Genomic DNA, 17,709 nt, shown 5'->3' on the forward strand with positions numbered 1-17,709 from the left:
CGTTCTCAAAATAATAATTATAAAAAATTTTGTTCAAAAAGGTTAATTATAATGCTTGAAATAAACAACAAGCATTGTTATTTTAGTGTCAATATCAACTTCAAGTCTTAGAATTAACCTTTTTGAACAAAATTTTTTATAATTATTATTTTGAGAACGAAGAAAAACACCTTCGTCAAATTTCAATAGAAGATAAATTATGTTCTTAAAGAAATATTTGCAAAACCCCAAATTTTTTTGAGGTCCGACAAAAAAGTTGTAAGTGAAACAAAAAGTGTAATTTTTTTGGATAAAAAAATTTTTAAAATTAATTTTCGTCCACAAATAATAGAATTTTTAGTTCATTTTGGTCGTTAGAATGTGCAGAATGGAAAGATTTATATTTGTGGTAAGTACCAACCCCTAATATTTAATAGTTTTTGAATAATAACGTCTTTTAAAAAGTTGAAAAATTTAAGGTTACGAAATCACATCGTGAACCACCTACTTTTGATAATTAATATTATTGTACGGAATAAAATTTGTAACGTAATATTATGATTAATGAACTCAGAAAATCATCGAGTTTCACATATATGAAAATTAGATTTTTTTAAAATATGGTCGCAACGACTCTCAGACGAAAGTCAATGGACTGACCCATTTATATACCTTGGAATTAATTTAAACTTATGAAATAAATATTTGACGCAGGGGGGACGCGAACACCTGAACCTAACGAATACGCACTTTGAAACCCGGAACGATAACCACTACACTAAACACGACTTGGTATTTTAATTTTTTAATAGACACTAGATTTTCGAGTCAAAATACAATACTTAAGCAGATGATGTTTTATACATTTCAAGTACACAATTTTATACACTTGTGAAAAACTATTTATTTTTAATTATTTACGCCATTTAAATGAAAATAAATTTAAATACACAAATTATTGCAAAGGTTAATTTTCAAACACACTGCGCGATTAAAATAGTAAAAATGCTGTCACCACGTGCGTAAAAATTTCGACGATTTATATTGAAACCTAACCAAAAAAGTCTGAAAGAATTGACTAATATAATTAAATAGTTTACTTTCTAAAACATGGACTATCTATATTTCCAGAGGTTCCGAGAAACCAGCAATTTTAATGTATGTAAGAACTCCATTTTATGTACAAAAAATAGACGCGAGTAATAATAAAAAATCGTTTTACGAAATCACGATAAATGACGCGAAAGATATAGAGGTAAACACTGTCAGAACAGAAGCAGACGCGTGCGCATTATGGAAATAGGCAAAATTACTAAAATCCTAGTCAATTTGACTACCCAGTAAAAAAAGAAGTATTGAGTGGAGCGTTTAGGAATTGAGTGAAGCTCTGAGCCAATACGGATTCGAGTAAAAACCGTATTGGGACGTTTGACTCAATCTTTTTTTCATCCGCCGAATACGGTCTTATTTTAGCATTAAAATTAAAATCACATCAGCAGAGTACAAATTATAAATTGAAAGCACAATTGTCCTGGAATGTAAAAATGCCGATTTCGATAAGAAACAGTGAATATTTGTTAAAAATTGGTAAAAGCAAAGTTTGACAAGCGCGACTGAATTTACCATGTGAATAAATGAACCCAGGCGCGAAAGACCAATGCTGACGATAGATTAAAGGTTGATTGAGTCTTGAACGCTCAGTGTGGGTAACTCACAGTAGAAGCAGTCTTTACATCACTGTCAATCAATATTAGTTCAATATTGGTTCAACATTGGACCCAATGCTCGTCCCATGCTCGATTCAAGACTCGGTCAGTCTTTATGAGTGAAGCTCGAACATCTAATCTTGATTCAAGCTTGAATCAATCTTTACTCAATATTCAGTTTATCTTTATTTATTACCGTGTTCACTTAATTAAATAATATTATAATAATTATAATTATAATAATTGTTTCAAATAATAATAATAATAATTAACATTAAGTTATCAATTGATAAATAAATATATTATTAATTGTAACATTCATATTTAAAGAAAGTTAAATAGAAAATTTTTTTTTATAAATGTTTTCAAAATTATTATAGATAATTAATAAATAATAATTAAAATGTGCAATAAATATTCCTGACACTGCATCATATTTAATCATTTTATTAATTATGTTAACTTTTAATATTTATTTAATTAATTATTATTTATTTATTTATTAATTATTATAATTTTAATAATTATTATTCAATTAATAAATATTATTATAATTAATAATAATTATAATATTTAACATTATAATTCATTATTATTCCAAATTATATTTATTTACATAATATATTATTAATATATCTAATAATAAATGTTAATAATTTTGTTACTGAATAATAAAAAATATCAATTATTTATCGATGTTTATTAAATTATCCATTAAATATTTTTAATTGTAAAATGTTTTAAAAGTTAAATTTTGTAATGATTACAATTTTATTATGAATTATTTATTATTCATTTTTAATAATTAAAATAATTCAGGATTAGTATGTGTAAAATTTTTAGTCATAGTTTTCACTTTGCCCTTATAAGTAACAAAGTATACGGCACTGGCATTAATATATTACATTAGCCCGAGGTCTCATCGAGACTCAGTGGCCGTGCGGATTAAGTGGTTGCGTCTAGGACTTCCGGAATGCGTTTGGGGCGGGGGGACGTGAGTTCGATCCCACATGCGAGCGGATTTTTTCATTATAAGCGGTTACATAAAATAATAAAATTACTATTTAATCTGTATAATTAATAAGTGTTGTGAATAAAAACTTGTGAACTTGTTTGTAAATAATATTAAAAGTCTGTCAAAAATGAAGTTAAAAAATGTACAAATTATCACAAATTGTGTTTTTTTTTTTGCTAAAATTATTTTTCAATATTATTATGTTAAATGACATTTATTGTTAGTCATATAATATTTATATGAAAATAATATAATTATTATAATAATAACTTATTGTCATTAAATATGTAAATACATATATATTAATAACAATACTGTTTATTATTAATAATAATAATTAATATATTCACGTTATATTGAATGAACGCGTGAGAAGCGTGTAAATTTGGGAACAGTGGAAGCAGTCTTGTTCAGTCCTGCTTTCGGTTTCCGCAGCATTGATTGAAGATTGAACGCCAGTCTTCAACAAAGACTGAGCGTCAGGTTTACATCGATGTTACTATTCCGGACTCAAGTAGCCTTGCTTTCGCTGTCCCACCAATCTTCAACCAATACTGACCAAGTCTCAATCAAGCTTCGTAAAGCCTGAACTCACTGTCAGCTCGCGCCTGGGAAGTGGTAAGTTTAAATGGACTAAAAGAAATCTGCTGTTACCGACAGAAAGTTCCTAGAGAATTGTAAAACAATGAAATTTCATTGTTTTGTTGAATTTACCACAATTCTCTAGGAACTTTCTGTCGGTAAAAGTAGATTTCTTTTAGTCCATTTCGTCCATTTAAACTTACCACTTCATTTATTCACATGGTAAATTCAGTCGCGCTTGTCAAACTTTGCTTTTACCAATTTTTAACAAATATTCACTGTTTCTTATCGAAATCGGCATTTTCACACTCCAGGACAATTGTGCTTTCAATTTATAATGTGTACGCTGCTCATGTGATTTTAATTTTAATGCTAAAATAAGACCGTATTCGGCGGATGAAAAAAAGATTGAGTCAAACGTCCCAATACGGTTTTTACTCGAATCCGTATTGGCTCAGAGCTTCACTCAATTCCTAAACGCTCCACTCAATACTTCTTTTTTTACTGGGTAGGATTTGCAGGGTTGTTTTTGCCAGGCTTGAATTTGTTGAATCAACCTAGCGATCCTCACCATAATGATTAGGAATCCTTATTACTTTTACTAGATTAAGATTAACTATAGGGTCATAGTTAATAATACCATCGAGATTTTTTTCGGCGTTCTCCTAACCTTATTTGCTAAAACTTTTTTAATAAAACAATTCGTCTGTAGGTAACTTTATACGATCATAATATTTATTTGTATTTATGTAAAAAAAGCAAATAAAAGAAATTTTTTTATTTGCGTTATTAATAAACAAAAATAAAAGGAAATATTTTTATATTTATAAATATGAATATAAAAAATTGATATTAATATAAGAAAGGACATAAATAGGAAAATTCCTGTTTGCAATGTAAAACTCGTAATATTGAGATAAAAAATAAATTTTAAATAAATTTTATTTATATTAAGACAATCAAGATTAATTATATCATACGTGTTATATAGTTAAAAACTATAGAGTTAGAAATGTAGCCATGTTGAAATGCGTTTTGCCCAGAAAATTAGTAGTTTAGATTGGAAAGTGGAGCAAGTAGAAACTTCACGCAGTGAAATAAATTTCGTGTGGTCAGACACAGGAGGTGTAAAATTGAAAAAATGAAATTAAATTCTTGTATTTTTTTCTTTTCTTTCTATGTCTCAAAAATTTATGTTGGCAAAATATTGTCCTCAAATTATTAAAAATATTTTATCAGCATAAAATACTTAAAATTATACTTTATGTATATCTTTCATTTATAAAATTAAAACGTTTAGATGAAAAAAACAACTCACGTTAATGAAATAAAAGTTAATTTTTCCAATTGCTAGAGCGTAAAAAAGGTTATGACTTTTTAAGTGAATTTAGTTGAATGTAGTTTTTCTTTATTCTGCAACACTCATAAGATACGACAAGAACCAGCTATACATTTATGTTCACGCTGGTGTTACTTCTTTCTGAGCACGTTTTCATAGAAAAATATACGGCTCTCTCTCTCTCTCTCTACTCTATTTTTCTTTCCTTTTTTAACCCGTTGAAACTTTGTTTCGAATGCACGTAAAACATTCTTTCGAATGACCACAACAGAAGCACGTAGCTTTTGTATGGATTTTTTTCACACCGAGCTTTACCAAGTATTTATGTTTCTTCATGAATGATGTGCTTTATGTTTTATCAATGTGTCATCAAATCTCTCGCCACGCTTTTAAAGTCAATGTTTCGTTTCGTTGCACAATGTAAAAAAAACTAGCTAATATCGAAAATGGATAAAAACTCTTACAAAGAAACCTCTATTTTTGGTAATATTTTTTTTAAATATGTTTGAAAATATGTAGATGTAGTTTCAGACAGTAATTAAAAAATTTTTTAAATATTGAAAACTACTTTTTTATTTAAAAACATTATCACTTTTCTAAAGCCGTAACATTATATTCTTTATAAAATGAGATTATTTTTCTAAAAAGAAAAAAACAAGATATTGTACTGTACACGTATTTTCAGTCAAGAAAGTCTTAAATTAATTCAACAAATCAAAAAAATCAAATCATAACAAAAAGATTTATATCTGTTTTATTTTCGCCTAAAATTATAGTCGCTATAAAATTTTTAATTTGTTAATTTTGATAACTTAACCAATCTTGGGTAATATTGCTATTGTTATTATTATATTTAAAAATAATTTAAATCTATTTTCAGTAAATTTATTCACCTCTTTTTGCATTTGATCAATGGCAGATGTTTCCCTGGACCTAACAGAATATGTTTCGAGGAAAGTGCGGTTTAGATTCCATTTTAGTTCTGGACCAACTTGCTCTTCATAAATACGAGCTTGAGCACCAACTCCAGCTTCCAGTATAAACACACCCATTACCACGAATATATACTGAAACAAAAAATATAACTCTATTGTTAAAAACAATTTCTCATGAAAATGTAATGTTAATATAAAAATAAAAAAATATTATTATTCTTAATATATTAAATTAATTTAGATAAATACATTATTATAATTACAAAAGTATCAAGATGTTTTTCATTTAAATTGTATTTCACGTTATTCTATTTTCCTAATTCTTTTATTTTCCTAATTTTACTTAAGACTTAATCGAATTAAACTAATAATAAAAAAATAATGGAAAAGTTAATTAACTGAGTTTGTTACACATTTCATATAATATCCCAATGGGAAAAAAACCATTGGCGCATTAATGTCCCAATAAGGAGAGCCACCATTCCATTATTGTCCCATTATTGGCACCCAATAATGGACCACTAATGGTAAAATCGTGGGATGTCCACGCCGATGCCAATAATTGGCAAACCATTATTGGCACATTATTGGCTGCCACTAAAAAACCAATAATAAAAAAAAAAATTTTTTATTAAATTTTATTAAAAAATAAAAAATTTATTTAATAATTATTTTATTTATTATTATTATTATTTATTATTATTAAAAATATTAATTTTTTTATATAATTATTTTTTAGAAATGGTTATTATTTTCTATCACATCGAAATGTGAATAACCCTTTCGTTCAGAGTCTAAAAATTATTTACCTCACATCCATCAGTGCAAAAATAGGAGAGGACGGGCAGAATATAATTCCACAAATATTCGTGAGAATGCTGCCTCCTTATATACTTTTCAAGTTTCATGTTAGTTCCGAGAGAGTTTTAAGGAACACCTCCTATGAGGCGTTGAGCGAACTACATACTTACTACATGATAATTTCTGCAGCGTCGGTAAGTAATTGTATGTAGTTCGCTCAACGCCCCATAGGAGGTGTTGTTTCAAACTCTCTCACAACTAACATGAAACTTGAAAAGTATATAAGGAGGCAGCATTCTCATGAATATTTGTGGAATTATATTCTGCCCGTCCTCTCCTATTTTTGCACTGATGGATGTGAGGTAAATAATTTTTAGACTCTGAACGAAAGGGTTATTCACATTTCGATGTGATAAAAAATAATAACCATTTCTATAAAATAATTAATTAAAAAAATTAATATTTTTAATAATAATAAATAATAAATAAAATAATTATTAAATAAGTAAATTTATTATTTAATAAAATTTAATAAAATTTTTTTTTTATTATTGGTTTTTTAATGGCAGCCAATAATGTGCCAATAATGGTTGCCAATTATTGGCATCGGCGTGGACATCCCACGATTTTACCATTAGTGGCCAATAATAAACCTAGAGAAAACCAATGGCTTCCAATATTGGGCCATTAATGCACCAATGGTAGACTAATGGCTATTTCCCATTGGGTAGTTATTTTAACGTTTTAATGAAACAATTCCAACAATACTGTTTTGTATACATCTGTATGACGCGTGTCTACTTCTAATGCATATACATTGAGATTCATAAAATTTTCAGCGAACATTACACTGAATAATTATATATATATATATATTAATGAGAAATTCAACAAGCATGATATGGGTCAGTTGTACAATATTCTATACATTTTCTAGTGTTTGCAGAATAGAAGCACTCTACATCATAATACGATCATACGTTTATCATTTTGAGTGACTTTAGTGGACTTTCCTGTTTAGAAATATGCCCAAAGAATTGAAAAATTATTCTATTATTCTGCTCTTCAAGAATTGTTTTCAGTGTGCAAGATATATAAAGTCAGGCTCTTCACACTAAAAAAAAAGTTTTACTTTCAGCCTCTTTTTGAGGCTGAATTTATGATGTAAACGGAGTCAGCCCCGTTAAACAAGGACAGACTTATGTGAAATACATGGGCTGAATTTAAGGTGTAAACGGAGTCAGACTTTTTTTTCCTGTGTTGTGACAAAATTTTAATGCAACTTTATTAAATTTTAAATAATGTAAATTTAAAGAATTTAAAATATATTTTAGAAAAAACCTTATAAGTTTAAACTATCTACCTACAAAAAACTTTGTTTTCAGAATTAAATTGTCAACCGACTTTTATTACTACAAAATGAACAGACTAAAAATTTGATAAAAATATATCTCATATAATGTTTTTACCTCTCTTACAAAGATTTTAAAAACTGTTTTTCCTGAAAATAATTCCTACTAAAGCAATCAATTTACAAGTAGTTGATAAATTTTGTTTTATATACTTATTTTATTAAATAATAAATTTTCTTTTAGCTGTGAAATTTTCACTTATGGTTTCAATAACAAAATGTACAAGAATCGAAGAAATGCCTGTCTTCAATTATTATATTTTAATAATTAATAGGTAAGAATCAAAGAAAATATTTTGCATATAACATATATGGTAGGTTTTTAAGCTAAAACGTTTTGCTTACAATATTTTTTTCTTTTTGACATTAATTTCATAATAAATAGGGGAGTGTGTCCAGTTGTGAGACACCTCCAGTTGTGAGACAGTCGATTTTTTTAACACGCAATATTAACCCTACACCCAGAGAAATGGTATATTTGTCTCAGAACCAACTAGACTTTTTATTTGTTTAAAATAAATTTTATTTGGTTTGAATAAAATTTTATTTATCTCAAATATATGTTTTATTTGTGTCGAATAAAATTTTTATTTAAAAGAAATAAAAAGTCTAGTTGATTCTGAGACAAATATACGTTTATTTAACTCAAATAAAATATATTTGGATTAAATAATATTTTTCTCTGGGTGTAGAAGGAGTACGTTAATTTACTCACCCTCTAAGGAGTAACTGGGGTGTCCCGACACCCCACGCTTTAAACTTGTTTTATAAGCTTTATATTTGACGTAAAAAAAATTTATTATAATGAATTGATTGGTTTTTTAGTAAGGAATACAATAATATTATTCATATTTTGATAAATTAAAAAAATTTTGAATAAAACCATAAAAACCCAAAAAAACACCAAAAAATTGCAAAATTGACTTTTTTCACAAAAAACGTTGTAGTTTCTTAAAAATTTGACTAATTTAAAAACTATTTTAGGTTTTTAAAGGTAAATAGATACACTGTTAGGGGAAAAAATTAGTTTTTGTATTACTTCCAAAAAACATAATTATTTGAACATCTGAAGTGAAAGAAATTAAAGACAATTGACGAATAGTGAAAATCATAAAAATGAACTATAAAATGGACTTAAACAATTAATATTTACTAAAAATGGTGTTATAAATTTAAAATTTTACAAACTTAATATATCTGAATATATTAACATTAAAATTAATAACTTATGAAATGATTCTGTAAATTAATATTTAATCAAAGTTTTAATTAACAATTCTTAATATCTCTAATATATGTTAAAATATTATTAACAATATAGAATTTATAATTTAAATTTGACTGTCATATACTACATTTTTCTGTATTAGAATTTAATTTCTGACTGTAGAGAGAGCACAGAAATTTTTAATAAATCTTAACTCAAATTTCATAAGTTGTTACAAATACAGAATGTCTATTTTTCATAAAAATAGAATTTTTGTATAAAAATTTTTCTTTTTTATAAAATACAACTTTTTCATGCATAACCTATCAATTTATACTTTATCAGATGATTTTAACTGATTAAAAACGATTTTTTAAAAAAATTTGAATTTACTTATCTTGACAATTTTTCTAACGTTAGGGAGTAACTGGGGTGTCCAGACACCCCAGACGTATTTTAAAAGGAGATAGAGCTCTTCCTAGAGCAAAACTTTTGGCAGCACATACAGGTGTCAAAAGATAGAGGTTCAAACTAAATTATCAACGGGTTTTGAGCGCAAAAAATTATTGGTTAAGCCATGGGAATACTTTGAATTTTGCTTGGGGTGTCCAGACACCCCAGTTACTTCTTCTAGGGTTAAAAAGCCGATTGCGTTTATATAAAAACATTTCTTTTTAAGTATATGACCCAACTTTTTCGTGTACGCCGAAGCGGATATATACCCAGGTGAGATTTTTTGGTCAGCCCATAGTTGGGCCAACTTTTACAAAGTCGGTCCAACTTCTCGTGCCAGAGGTTGGGCCAACCATACAGATGATAACGGTCGCCGTCTAATGGCGACGATGGTTGGCCCGACAACTCATAAGGAAGTTGGCCCAACTTAAAATGCATATGTTGTGCCAACTTTACACTTCAATGGTTGGTCCAAAGACTGACGCCAAAGTTGGCACAACTTTAGATGCATAAGTTGGGCCAACCACAATTTTCAAAGTTTGGCCAACTTCAACAGCCAAAGGTAAAAAATTATTAAAAAACTAAATTATTTAAACAATTAACAGGTTATTATTAGCGGGAACATCAGATATAACCTTTACCTATTATTATTAAACACAATCTCATACATACATTTTCGAAAATATCTAACGCTCGCTGGGATCGAACCCCTAACCTAACGCACCGAAGACTTATACACTGACAACTACGCTACGCTCACATGGGAGTGCATAACGCAAAATGTATATTAAAGCTGCAACAGTCGTGGCCCAGAGTTCGGCCGACCAAGAAAGTTTAAGTCATTTAAACTGCATTTGATAAAGTTTTGCCAACCGTTGGGCCAACCGTGGCCCAGAGTTCGGCCGACCAAAATAATGTAAGTCAATTAAACTGCGTTTCTCATAGTTTTGCCAACCGTCGGGCCAACCGTGGCCCAGAGTTCGGGCAACCGAAACTGAAAGTCTTTTAAACTACGTTTTGATGAGTTGTGCCAACCTTTGTTGCCAAAGTTGGCCCGACGGTTGGCTAAACTCTGTATTTAATGGTTGGCTTGCAAAGTCGGGCCAACTGTGGGCACTAGTACTTGCCAAAGTTGGGCAAACTCTGGCAACCAAAACTTCGCTTGCCAAAGTTAGGCCAACCTTGGGCCAACCTTCAAACTCTGGCGGCCAACCTAAATTCGCACCTGGGTAAACTGTTTTTGTTAGATTCCAACACTGTGTGTGATAATCGACTAAAAAGCGTTTTTTCAATAAATGCAAAGTACTTTTTTCCAAGTTAGTTAATTGGAAATGGTAAATGTAATGCATTTTCTTTCAGTACTTTCCTTATATTTTGTGATGCAGTATTGCACTGTTCCAATCTACTGTTAAAAATAATTTAATTTTGCTTTTTCAAAATAGCGCCAATTTCTGGGTGTAAGACACAGCATATCACCGCAGTTGTGAGATGGTGTCGCCACCCATCTGGGCAGCATAAAAAATACGACTTTGCAGTAGGCATACTATTTAAATGTTGTTTTGATTTTTTTTCTTCTATTTTTGGGCATGCCAAGTAAAAGAAAGTCAACCGATTCAGAAGAAATCAATTTTAATGCTCTTGTTGAAGCTATTAAATTGTGCATGTTTACTTGATAGTCATATTTTGGCGAACAAATATTATTATTTAGTATATAATAATATAATTAATAATACATTCTATTATTTATACTAAACATAACGTTTTACATCAAACTTTTTAAATTTTAGAAATTTTTAAAAAGTGTCTCTCAACTGGAAATATTTTTTTTGACAAAAGCGATGTGCTCGGAAAATTGATCGTAACATTTTTTCAGTCCATCTGAACAATATACTTTCTTTAAATAAAAGTTACGTATTTAAGTTACTTTTCAAACGGTATATTTTATTTACAATTTCGTTTATCCATTTACGAATTTAGTTAATTTATAATAATAAGTAAATTATACTAAATTTTCTTTAAAAGCTTATGACTGTTAGATTTCCAATGTTATTTTTTCGAATATTTTTCTCTTACAATATAAAATAAATGAAGCTGATTTTTTGTGAATAACTATAAGTATATGATAAGAAAGGGTAGTGAGGTGCAAAAGTTTAAATATTTAAAAAATTAATTATTATAAAACACTTTAAAATTCGGGTTCACTTCAAGCCTCATTCTTTTTACCAATTTCAAAGTGGTCTATAATGATTAATTATTAAAATATTAAAACTTTTACACCCACTGACCTTTCTCATTAAATTTTAGATTTTCTTGCAAAATATCAGCTCAATTTATTAATGGAGAAAAATGGTCGAAAAATTAACATTGGAGATGTAACAATTACATGTTGAATTTAAGATGCTTTATTATATTCCAGCAAACATTTCGATAAATCTAATAAGCGATTTTAAAAGAAAATGTTATATAATTTCTGACAAATGAAAATTATAGAACAACAAATTCATGCTTCTGTAGAGTAGTTTTGAATATGTAAAGAAATATCAGATTTAATGTAATTAAATGTTAATTAAAATAATTAGATTATATACAAGGTAGAATAGTTATTTTAATGAAAGTTGCGTACTAGAAGTCCTCCTTTTGAAAAGTTTTCGACATATAAGTGAAAGGTTTACTCCTGCTACTAGGCAACCTGAGTCGCTTTCAAGTATAAATGAGCTTGAACTTTTCAAGATTATTAACCTTCGATGCACTTTAAGTGCACATGTTTGCCAACTTCGAGCTTCGTAGGTGTAATTGGTTATCATTACGCCATTATCCCTGTGTATTTTATATTTAATATGTCTATTTTCCCATTCTTCGTCGTTATTTCGCTCCCACATATATAATTTTCGTCTCAGACATTATTATCCTTGTCGAATGATTATTATAATATTCGCGAAAAACAGTCTCGTCTTAACTTCTTCTCAATATTCTTGAATCAACAAACCATGTATGAATTTGTTGATTTTTTCCAGATCATTGATATAATAACATCAACTTATTGAGTATATTTTAAACACCCACACGTCCAGAAAATTGTAGAAGGTATAGTGCGCGAAAAGTAAATTGAAAAAATTGTTTAAAAAAAAGATTATGTATCAATGAATTAATTATACATCAAGATGTGCTTAATTACTTAATAATTTTTAATTTTTTTATCGTAGAAGTATAATCATTTTACTTTCAGGCACTTGTATAATAAGCTTATAATGAAAATATGTCAAATAATTATTTTATTTCAAAAAAATAACTACACTGTTAGAAATTTCTGTAATTTTGCAGCAACTTTACAGTACAAACGTACTGTGAATTTACAGTTTTTGCTGTAATAACACATAAATGTAGTAAATTCACAAAAATGTTGTAATTTTTACAGTAAAACCTTACAAATACAGCAAAATTTCATTGTATTTGGATAATTCACAGCAAAAAAAATTGAACTTTTTATTTACAGTAAATTGTTTGCGAAATCACAGTATAAAACTCAAAGAATTTTACAGATATTCATTTTGTGATTTTAGCTGAGGTTTTTTACATTATAACATTGACTGAATTTTAACCTTGAGAATATGATTTTAAGTCCTAAAAGTATAGCTGAATCATTTTTTAAGCTTAAAAATAGTTTCAATAAAAACAATTTTTTAATTATATTGCATTTTAGTAGTGAATAATTTTAGACTGAAAAGAAGAATAGAGTATGATACACATGTTTCTTATATTTGATACTGTAACAAATTTAGTTTATTTTTATTTTTTGTCATATGCAAAATTTTAATTTAACTTTACTTTAATTCGGAGATGTAAGATTTTAATAAATACAACATTAATTTTTATAATTTGATAAAAAGATAATATTTTATTCCTTATTAATTTGCGATTATCACAATATATTAATTCATTTTTAACTGTCGATCGAAGAAAAGTCATTCAACATTCATATAATAAATAATTTGATTATTATAATGACTATTTCGCGTCGGGACAATATACATAATACTTTGCAAGAGACTTTCCTAGCCTCCCTTGGTCGAGCGCGTCTAGGCGCAGCTCCCAAGGTTGATGGCTCCATACTAAGGGTTCAAATCGTGGCGTCGCATTTCCGTAATAATGATAATAAAATGCTAATAAAACTTTTTTTTTAGTTAATTTACTTTTATTATAACATATCAGAAAACAATATAAACAGTTTTGATTTTTTATGTAAATATTCAAATGGTAGAATTTCCGAATTAATAGTAGGAAATATTTCCGAAATATATGGTATACTGTAAAACAGCACTTTAGTAAAGTAAAATTACATTATTATTTTGATGGATAATTGTTTCTTGTACTTTTGCTGTAAAATCACAACAGAATTTTCTAACAGTATACTTGTTTTTGAAGCAACCGTCACTTATATAATTGCCAAATTTCTTGCACCTGCAAGAACTCAAAATAATTCTTATAATTAACTTGAAAAAAGTAAAAAACGCAAATTGTATAAAGCTTGTCATTTTTTTAAATCAAAATTTGGAGATGTAAATTGTATAATGACATCAAGATTACAAGGTTCCTTTTTTGATTGCACGTTAGAAGTATATATTTTAATATACGTTTCTGAATGAAGTTTCTCAGAATGGTGACTGGATCAAAGCTGGATTGAGTGTTAATTCCTATACCTAACTACAAGTATCTCTCGTCCAGACTTTCTGAGAGCATCTTTGATGCCAAGGATCATTCCTCTCAGAATCAATACAGAAAGCCAAATGCAGCATCTGTTGAATGTTTAATGTATACCTATGTATATTTATAATAAAATTATATAACAAATAAAATAGTAATCCGTCCCTTTTTTTAAATTTTTTATGTGTTAACCAAAAGTAATAAATTTGATATGCAGCAAATAATTTTAAGATTTACCTCAGGTATAATTACTCCAAAATTGAAATATTCTCTTCCTGAAGGATTTCTATGATGCATGTTTAGCATCTTCCGAATTCCACCTTCAACTTTGATCTTAGTGCAAATATCAACGACAGACTAAATTATTTAATAGAAAGTAATTTAGTCGCTTCAAAGCTAATTATTAATAGAATTTTAAATTAATTGGATATCAAATTTTTATTCTTCACTACACATAACAATTATAATTATGATTAAAATTAAACTTTTATCTCGAGAATTTTAATAAATGTCTAGTTGTAAAGAAGTAAAAATTTGTACCAAAATTAATTTTTTTTTAATGATAAATGAATTTAGTTTTAATAAATAATAGTAAATTACAATAAACTTTAATATATATTTTATTGAATTTTGATATTTTAATAATTAAATTTTAATATTTCATAAATCTGTTAGTCTTCTTCTTTCAGAAAACAATAAAATAAAAACCTCACCAAATTATATACTTTAGTAAAAGATTTTTTCAACCCGAGAAAATTTTAAGGCACTTTTCGAAGTAAAGTTACGTTCGTAAGAATCTACTTAAAAGGAAGCACGTTCTTCAAACAAAGGATTCAAATACAAGAGGAGAGTCTTTAAAGAAGAAAATTAAAATACTTTTTCCCCAAATGCAAGGTCTTTAAATGAAGTATCTCAAGAGACTGTGAAACTATATTATCAGGCGTCAACAAGAATCCAAGAGAGCTTTCCCACATTTCTCCCTAATTCCAGGGATGAATTTTATAAAATTCTTCAGCTCACCTCTCGATGTCCCTTTTTTTCTTCCTCATTCTACCTCTTTCTCTCCATCGGTCTCAGCATTTACCTTTTATCGCCGGTCTTGCGCAATCGCTCGTTAAGATTCACTGAAACCTTCCGACCTTCACTTAAGCTTTTTTCTCCCAAGGTGGGTATTATTGAGCTTCTAGACAGTGTGCACTTTGAATGTATCTATTTGCCTGTAAACGTTGAGGAAAACGCTAACAGCTCTACAGATTCATTATTCTTGATAACCTAGAATAATAAAAGCTTTCCAATCTTGAATTCTTTAAGCGAATTTCTTTTTTTTTAACTTTCCTTTTCTACATGTAACATTAAACACTGCAATTTTTTCAGTTCTTATCCTTATTTTATTCCACAAATGTAATTCGCATTTAGAATTGTACTATTTCTTGAAAATTGACAATGCTTGAGTTTTGTAAAGTAGTATTTTAATTTAAATTAAGTTCTTAGTTTATATTAAAAATTTCTAACTACATATAATAATATAATTACAAAAATTAACTACTTTAATAAAATTTTGATGATATAATAGATTTTTAAAATCCGATTATACTTCTGCTAAAAACATTCTATTTGATCCATATTAAAGAATTTTGTTTCGTTATTCATATAAGCGTGATCGTTGAAATCAATCACAAGTTAATTAATAGCTTTGACAATTAATTAACTCGTAACTATATTAAAAGTGTATCACATCTCTCTTTTACTACTAATAATACACAGATAAGTTTGCCTGATTTTTCACGCTTCCTATCCCATTGTTTTGTGAATAGATGGGAATTATCGTAATTGCACTAATGTACTGTAAATTATTCCGTATCAGTTAACAGGCACCTACACACACAATTTTCAGATATGAAAGCTGATTAGTCTATTATTAAACTAAATCTGTCGGCTTAATTAACTACTCTCACACAGAGTTAATACACCAAATTTCGTAACTATCGTGAAAAAGATTTTCTCCATTAGAGAAATTTTAAATATTAGCAAAAAGATTTTTAAAAAAAAATTATTTGGCAAACTAAAAAAATTGCACTGTTTGCATTAATAACAAAAGTAAGCTAGAGATTTTTGGTCACTCTTTGTTTATTTCTCTCGTTTCTTTTTTGCGGCGCTGTTAAACAGGTCTGACCAAATCCGGTCGTATTTGCATAGTATAATGAGGAGTTAGCGAGTCACATATGTGTTTACTCAGCTACACTCACTCGCTTCAATAGGCGAGAGAACACTTTCCAATGATTTTAGCAATAGCACACGTAGAGCATAATTTAATTAATTCCAAAACGTATAAGTCTTGTAAATGAAACGTATGTTTTCAGTTAGATTTGCAAAGTTATCTTCCAGAAAAAAACCTCAACTAATTTTATTGATTATCTTTATTCATCAGACGTGTTATTTCAAAAAATAAATTAATTTTTATTATAAAATTAAGAGTAAAATGAAAAAAGAAGAAACAAAGTTTTTTAAAATATTGAAAAAAGTATGGAAACATAATAAAAAAAGGCTTCTTTTATTTTTGGAAGACAAGTAAAAAAAGAAAAACACTTTTTTCAATGGGTTCACCTATTTCTCCGTTTTTTTATACAAATACTGTTATGGACGACATGGAATCTGAATGTCTCGATTTACTTAAAAAAGATTATAATTGCATACCTTTGTTTTATTTTAGATATGTTGACGACAACACTTTTATGTGCGTTCATAAAGATCATGTTGATTTATTTATTTATAAATATTTTTAATTCCTACAATGTTATTCTAAAATTTACTCATGAATTAGAATTGAATAACCAAATCAATTTTCTTGACATGACATAAGAACAATCAATAGCGTGGAAAAAGAACCATGGGTGAAATCATAAGAACTATTTCCAAAAATTGATTAACAATATGGCTTAAATCACAAGAACTTTTCAACTCCACGTTCAAAAATACTGTTTCCCCACTCAGCCCGTGTAGAAATTTAACCATGGCCCAAATCGGGGCCAGATCTTTTGATCATTGTGTATAGGCCATAACATGGCATGAAACACCTTCCCAGATCGGGCCCAAGTCTGGCCAGACTTGGGCCTAAATATGGCAATTTCTACACGGGAGAGCATTTGTTTGTTGTTTTATTAAACATAATCACACGTTAAATTAAAATTATACGAAACTTACTAAGAAAACTTTCTTCGAAAGTCGTTAGAAAAAACATCATGTTCAACTCTCGATGAAAAATGATGTTGCTCGTGTGATTTCACCACTAGTTGCACAATGTTTAAATTAATTAATTAATTATTAAAAAAAATTGCTTTAGTTAAATTTAATTTTAACTGTTGGCGAACACTTGAAAACAATGGGAAAATATTGTGTCAATATTGCAACTTGTTTTGTTTGAAAGCTTATGAAATTACGAATCAGTACAAAAATTTAAAAAAATAAAATAAAAATTCAAGTTGAAACAAGTGAGAAAAAGTTGATAGAATATAGAACTGGAAGTGTCTCAAGATCCTGAAGAATAACTATATAGATTAATGAGCTATGTGATCAATTAATA

The 17,709-nt window shown here is 28.1% G+C and overlaps 1 protein-coding gene across 2 annotated transcripts in view; it reads right to left on the reverse strand.

The window, feature by feature from the left end:
- The window catches only part of LOC122512755 (CD151 antigen-like), a 410,729-nt gene that overhangs the window by 21,258 nt on the left and 371,762 nt on the right, over positions 1-17,709 (reverse strand). For both annotated transcript variants that reach the window (XM_043628790.1, XM_043628791.1), the window contains one exon: positions 5,515-5,688. In XM_043628790.1, the coding sequence (XP_043484725.1) occupies positions 5,515-5,688 (174 nt within the window). The remainder of the gene's footprint in view (positions 1-5,514; positions 5,689-17,709) is intronic.

Source organism: Leptopilina heterotoma, unplaced genomic scaffold (assembly GCF_015476425.1).
Source record: "Leptopilina heterotoma isolate Lh14 unplaced genomic scaffold, ASM1547642v1 Lhet_125, whole genome shotgun sequence".
Classification (NCBI taxonomy): domain Eukaryota; kingdom Metazoa; phylum Arthropoda; class Insecta; order Hymenoptera; family Figitidae; genus Leptopilina; species Leptopilina heterotoma.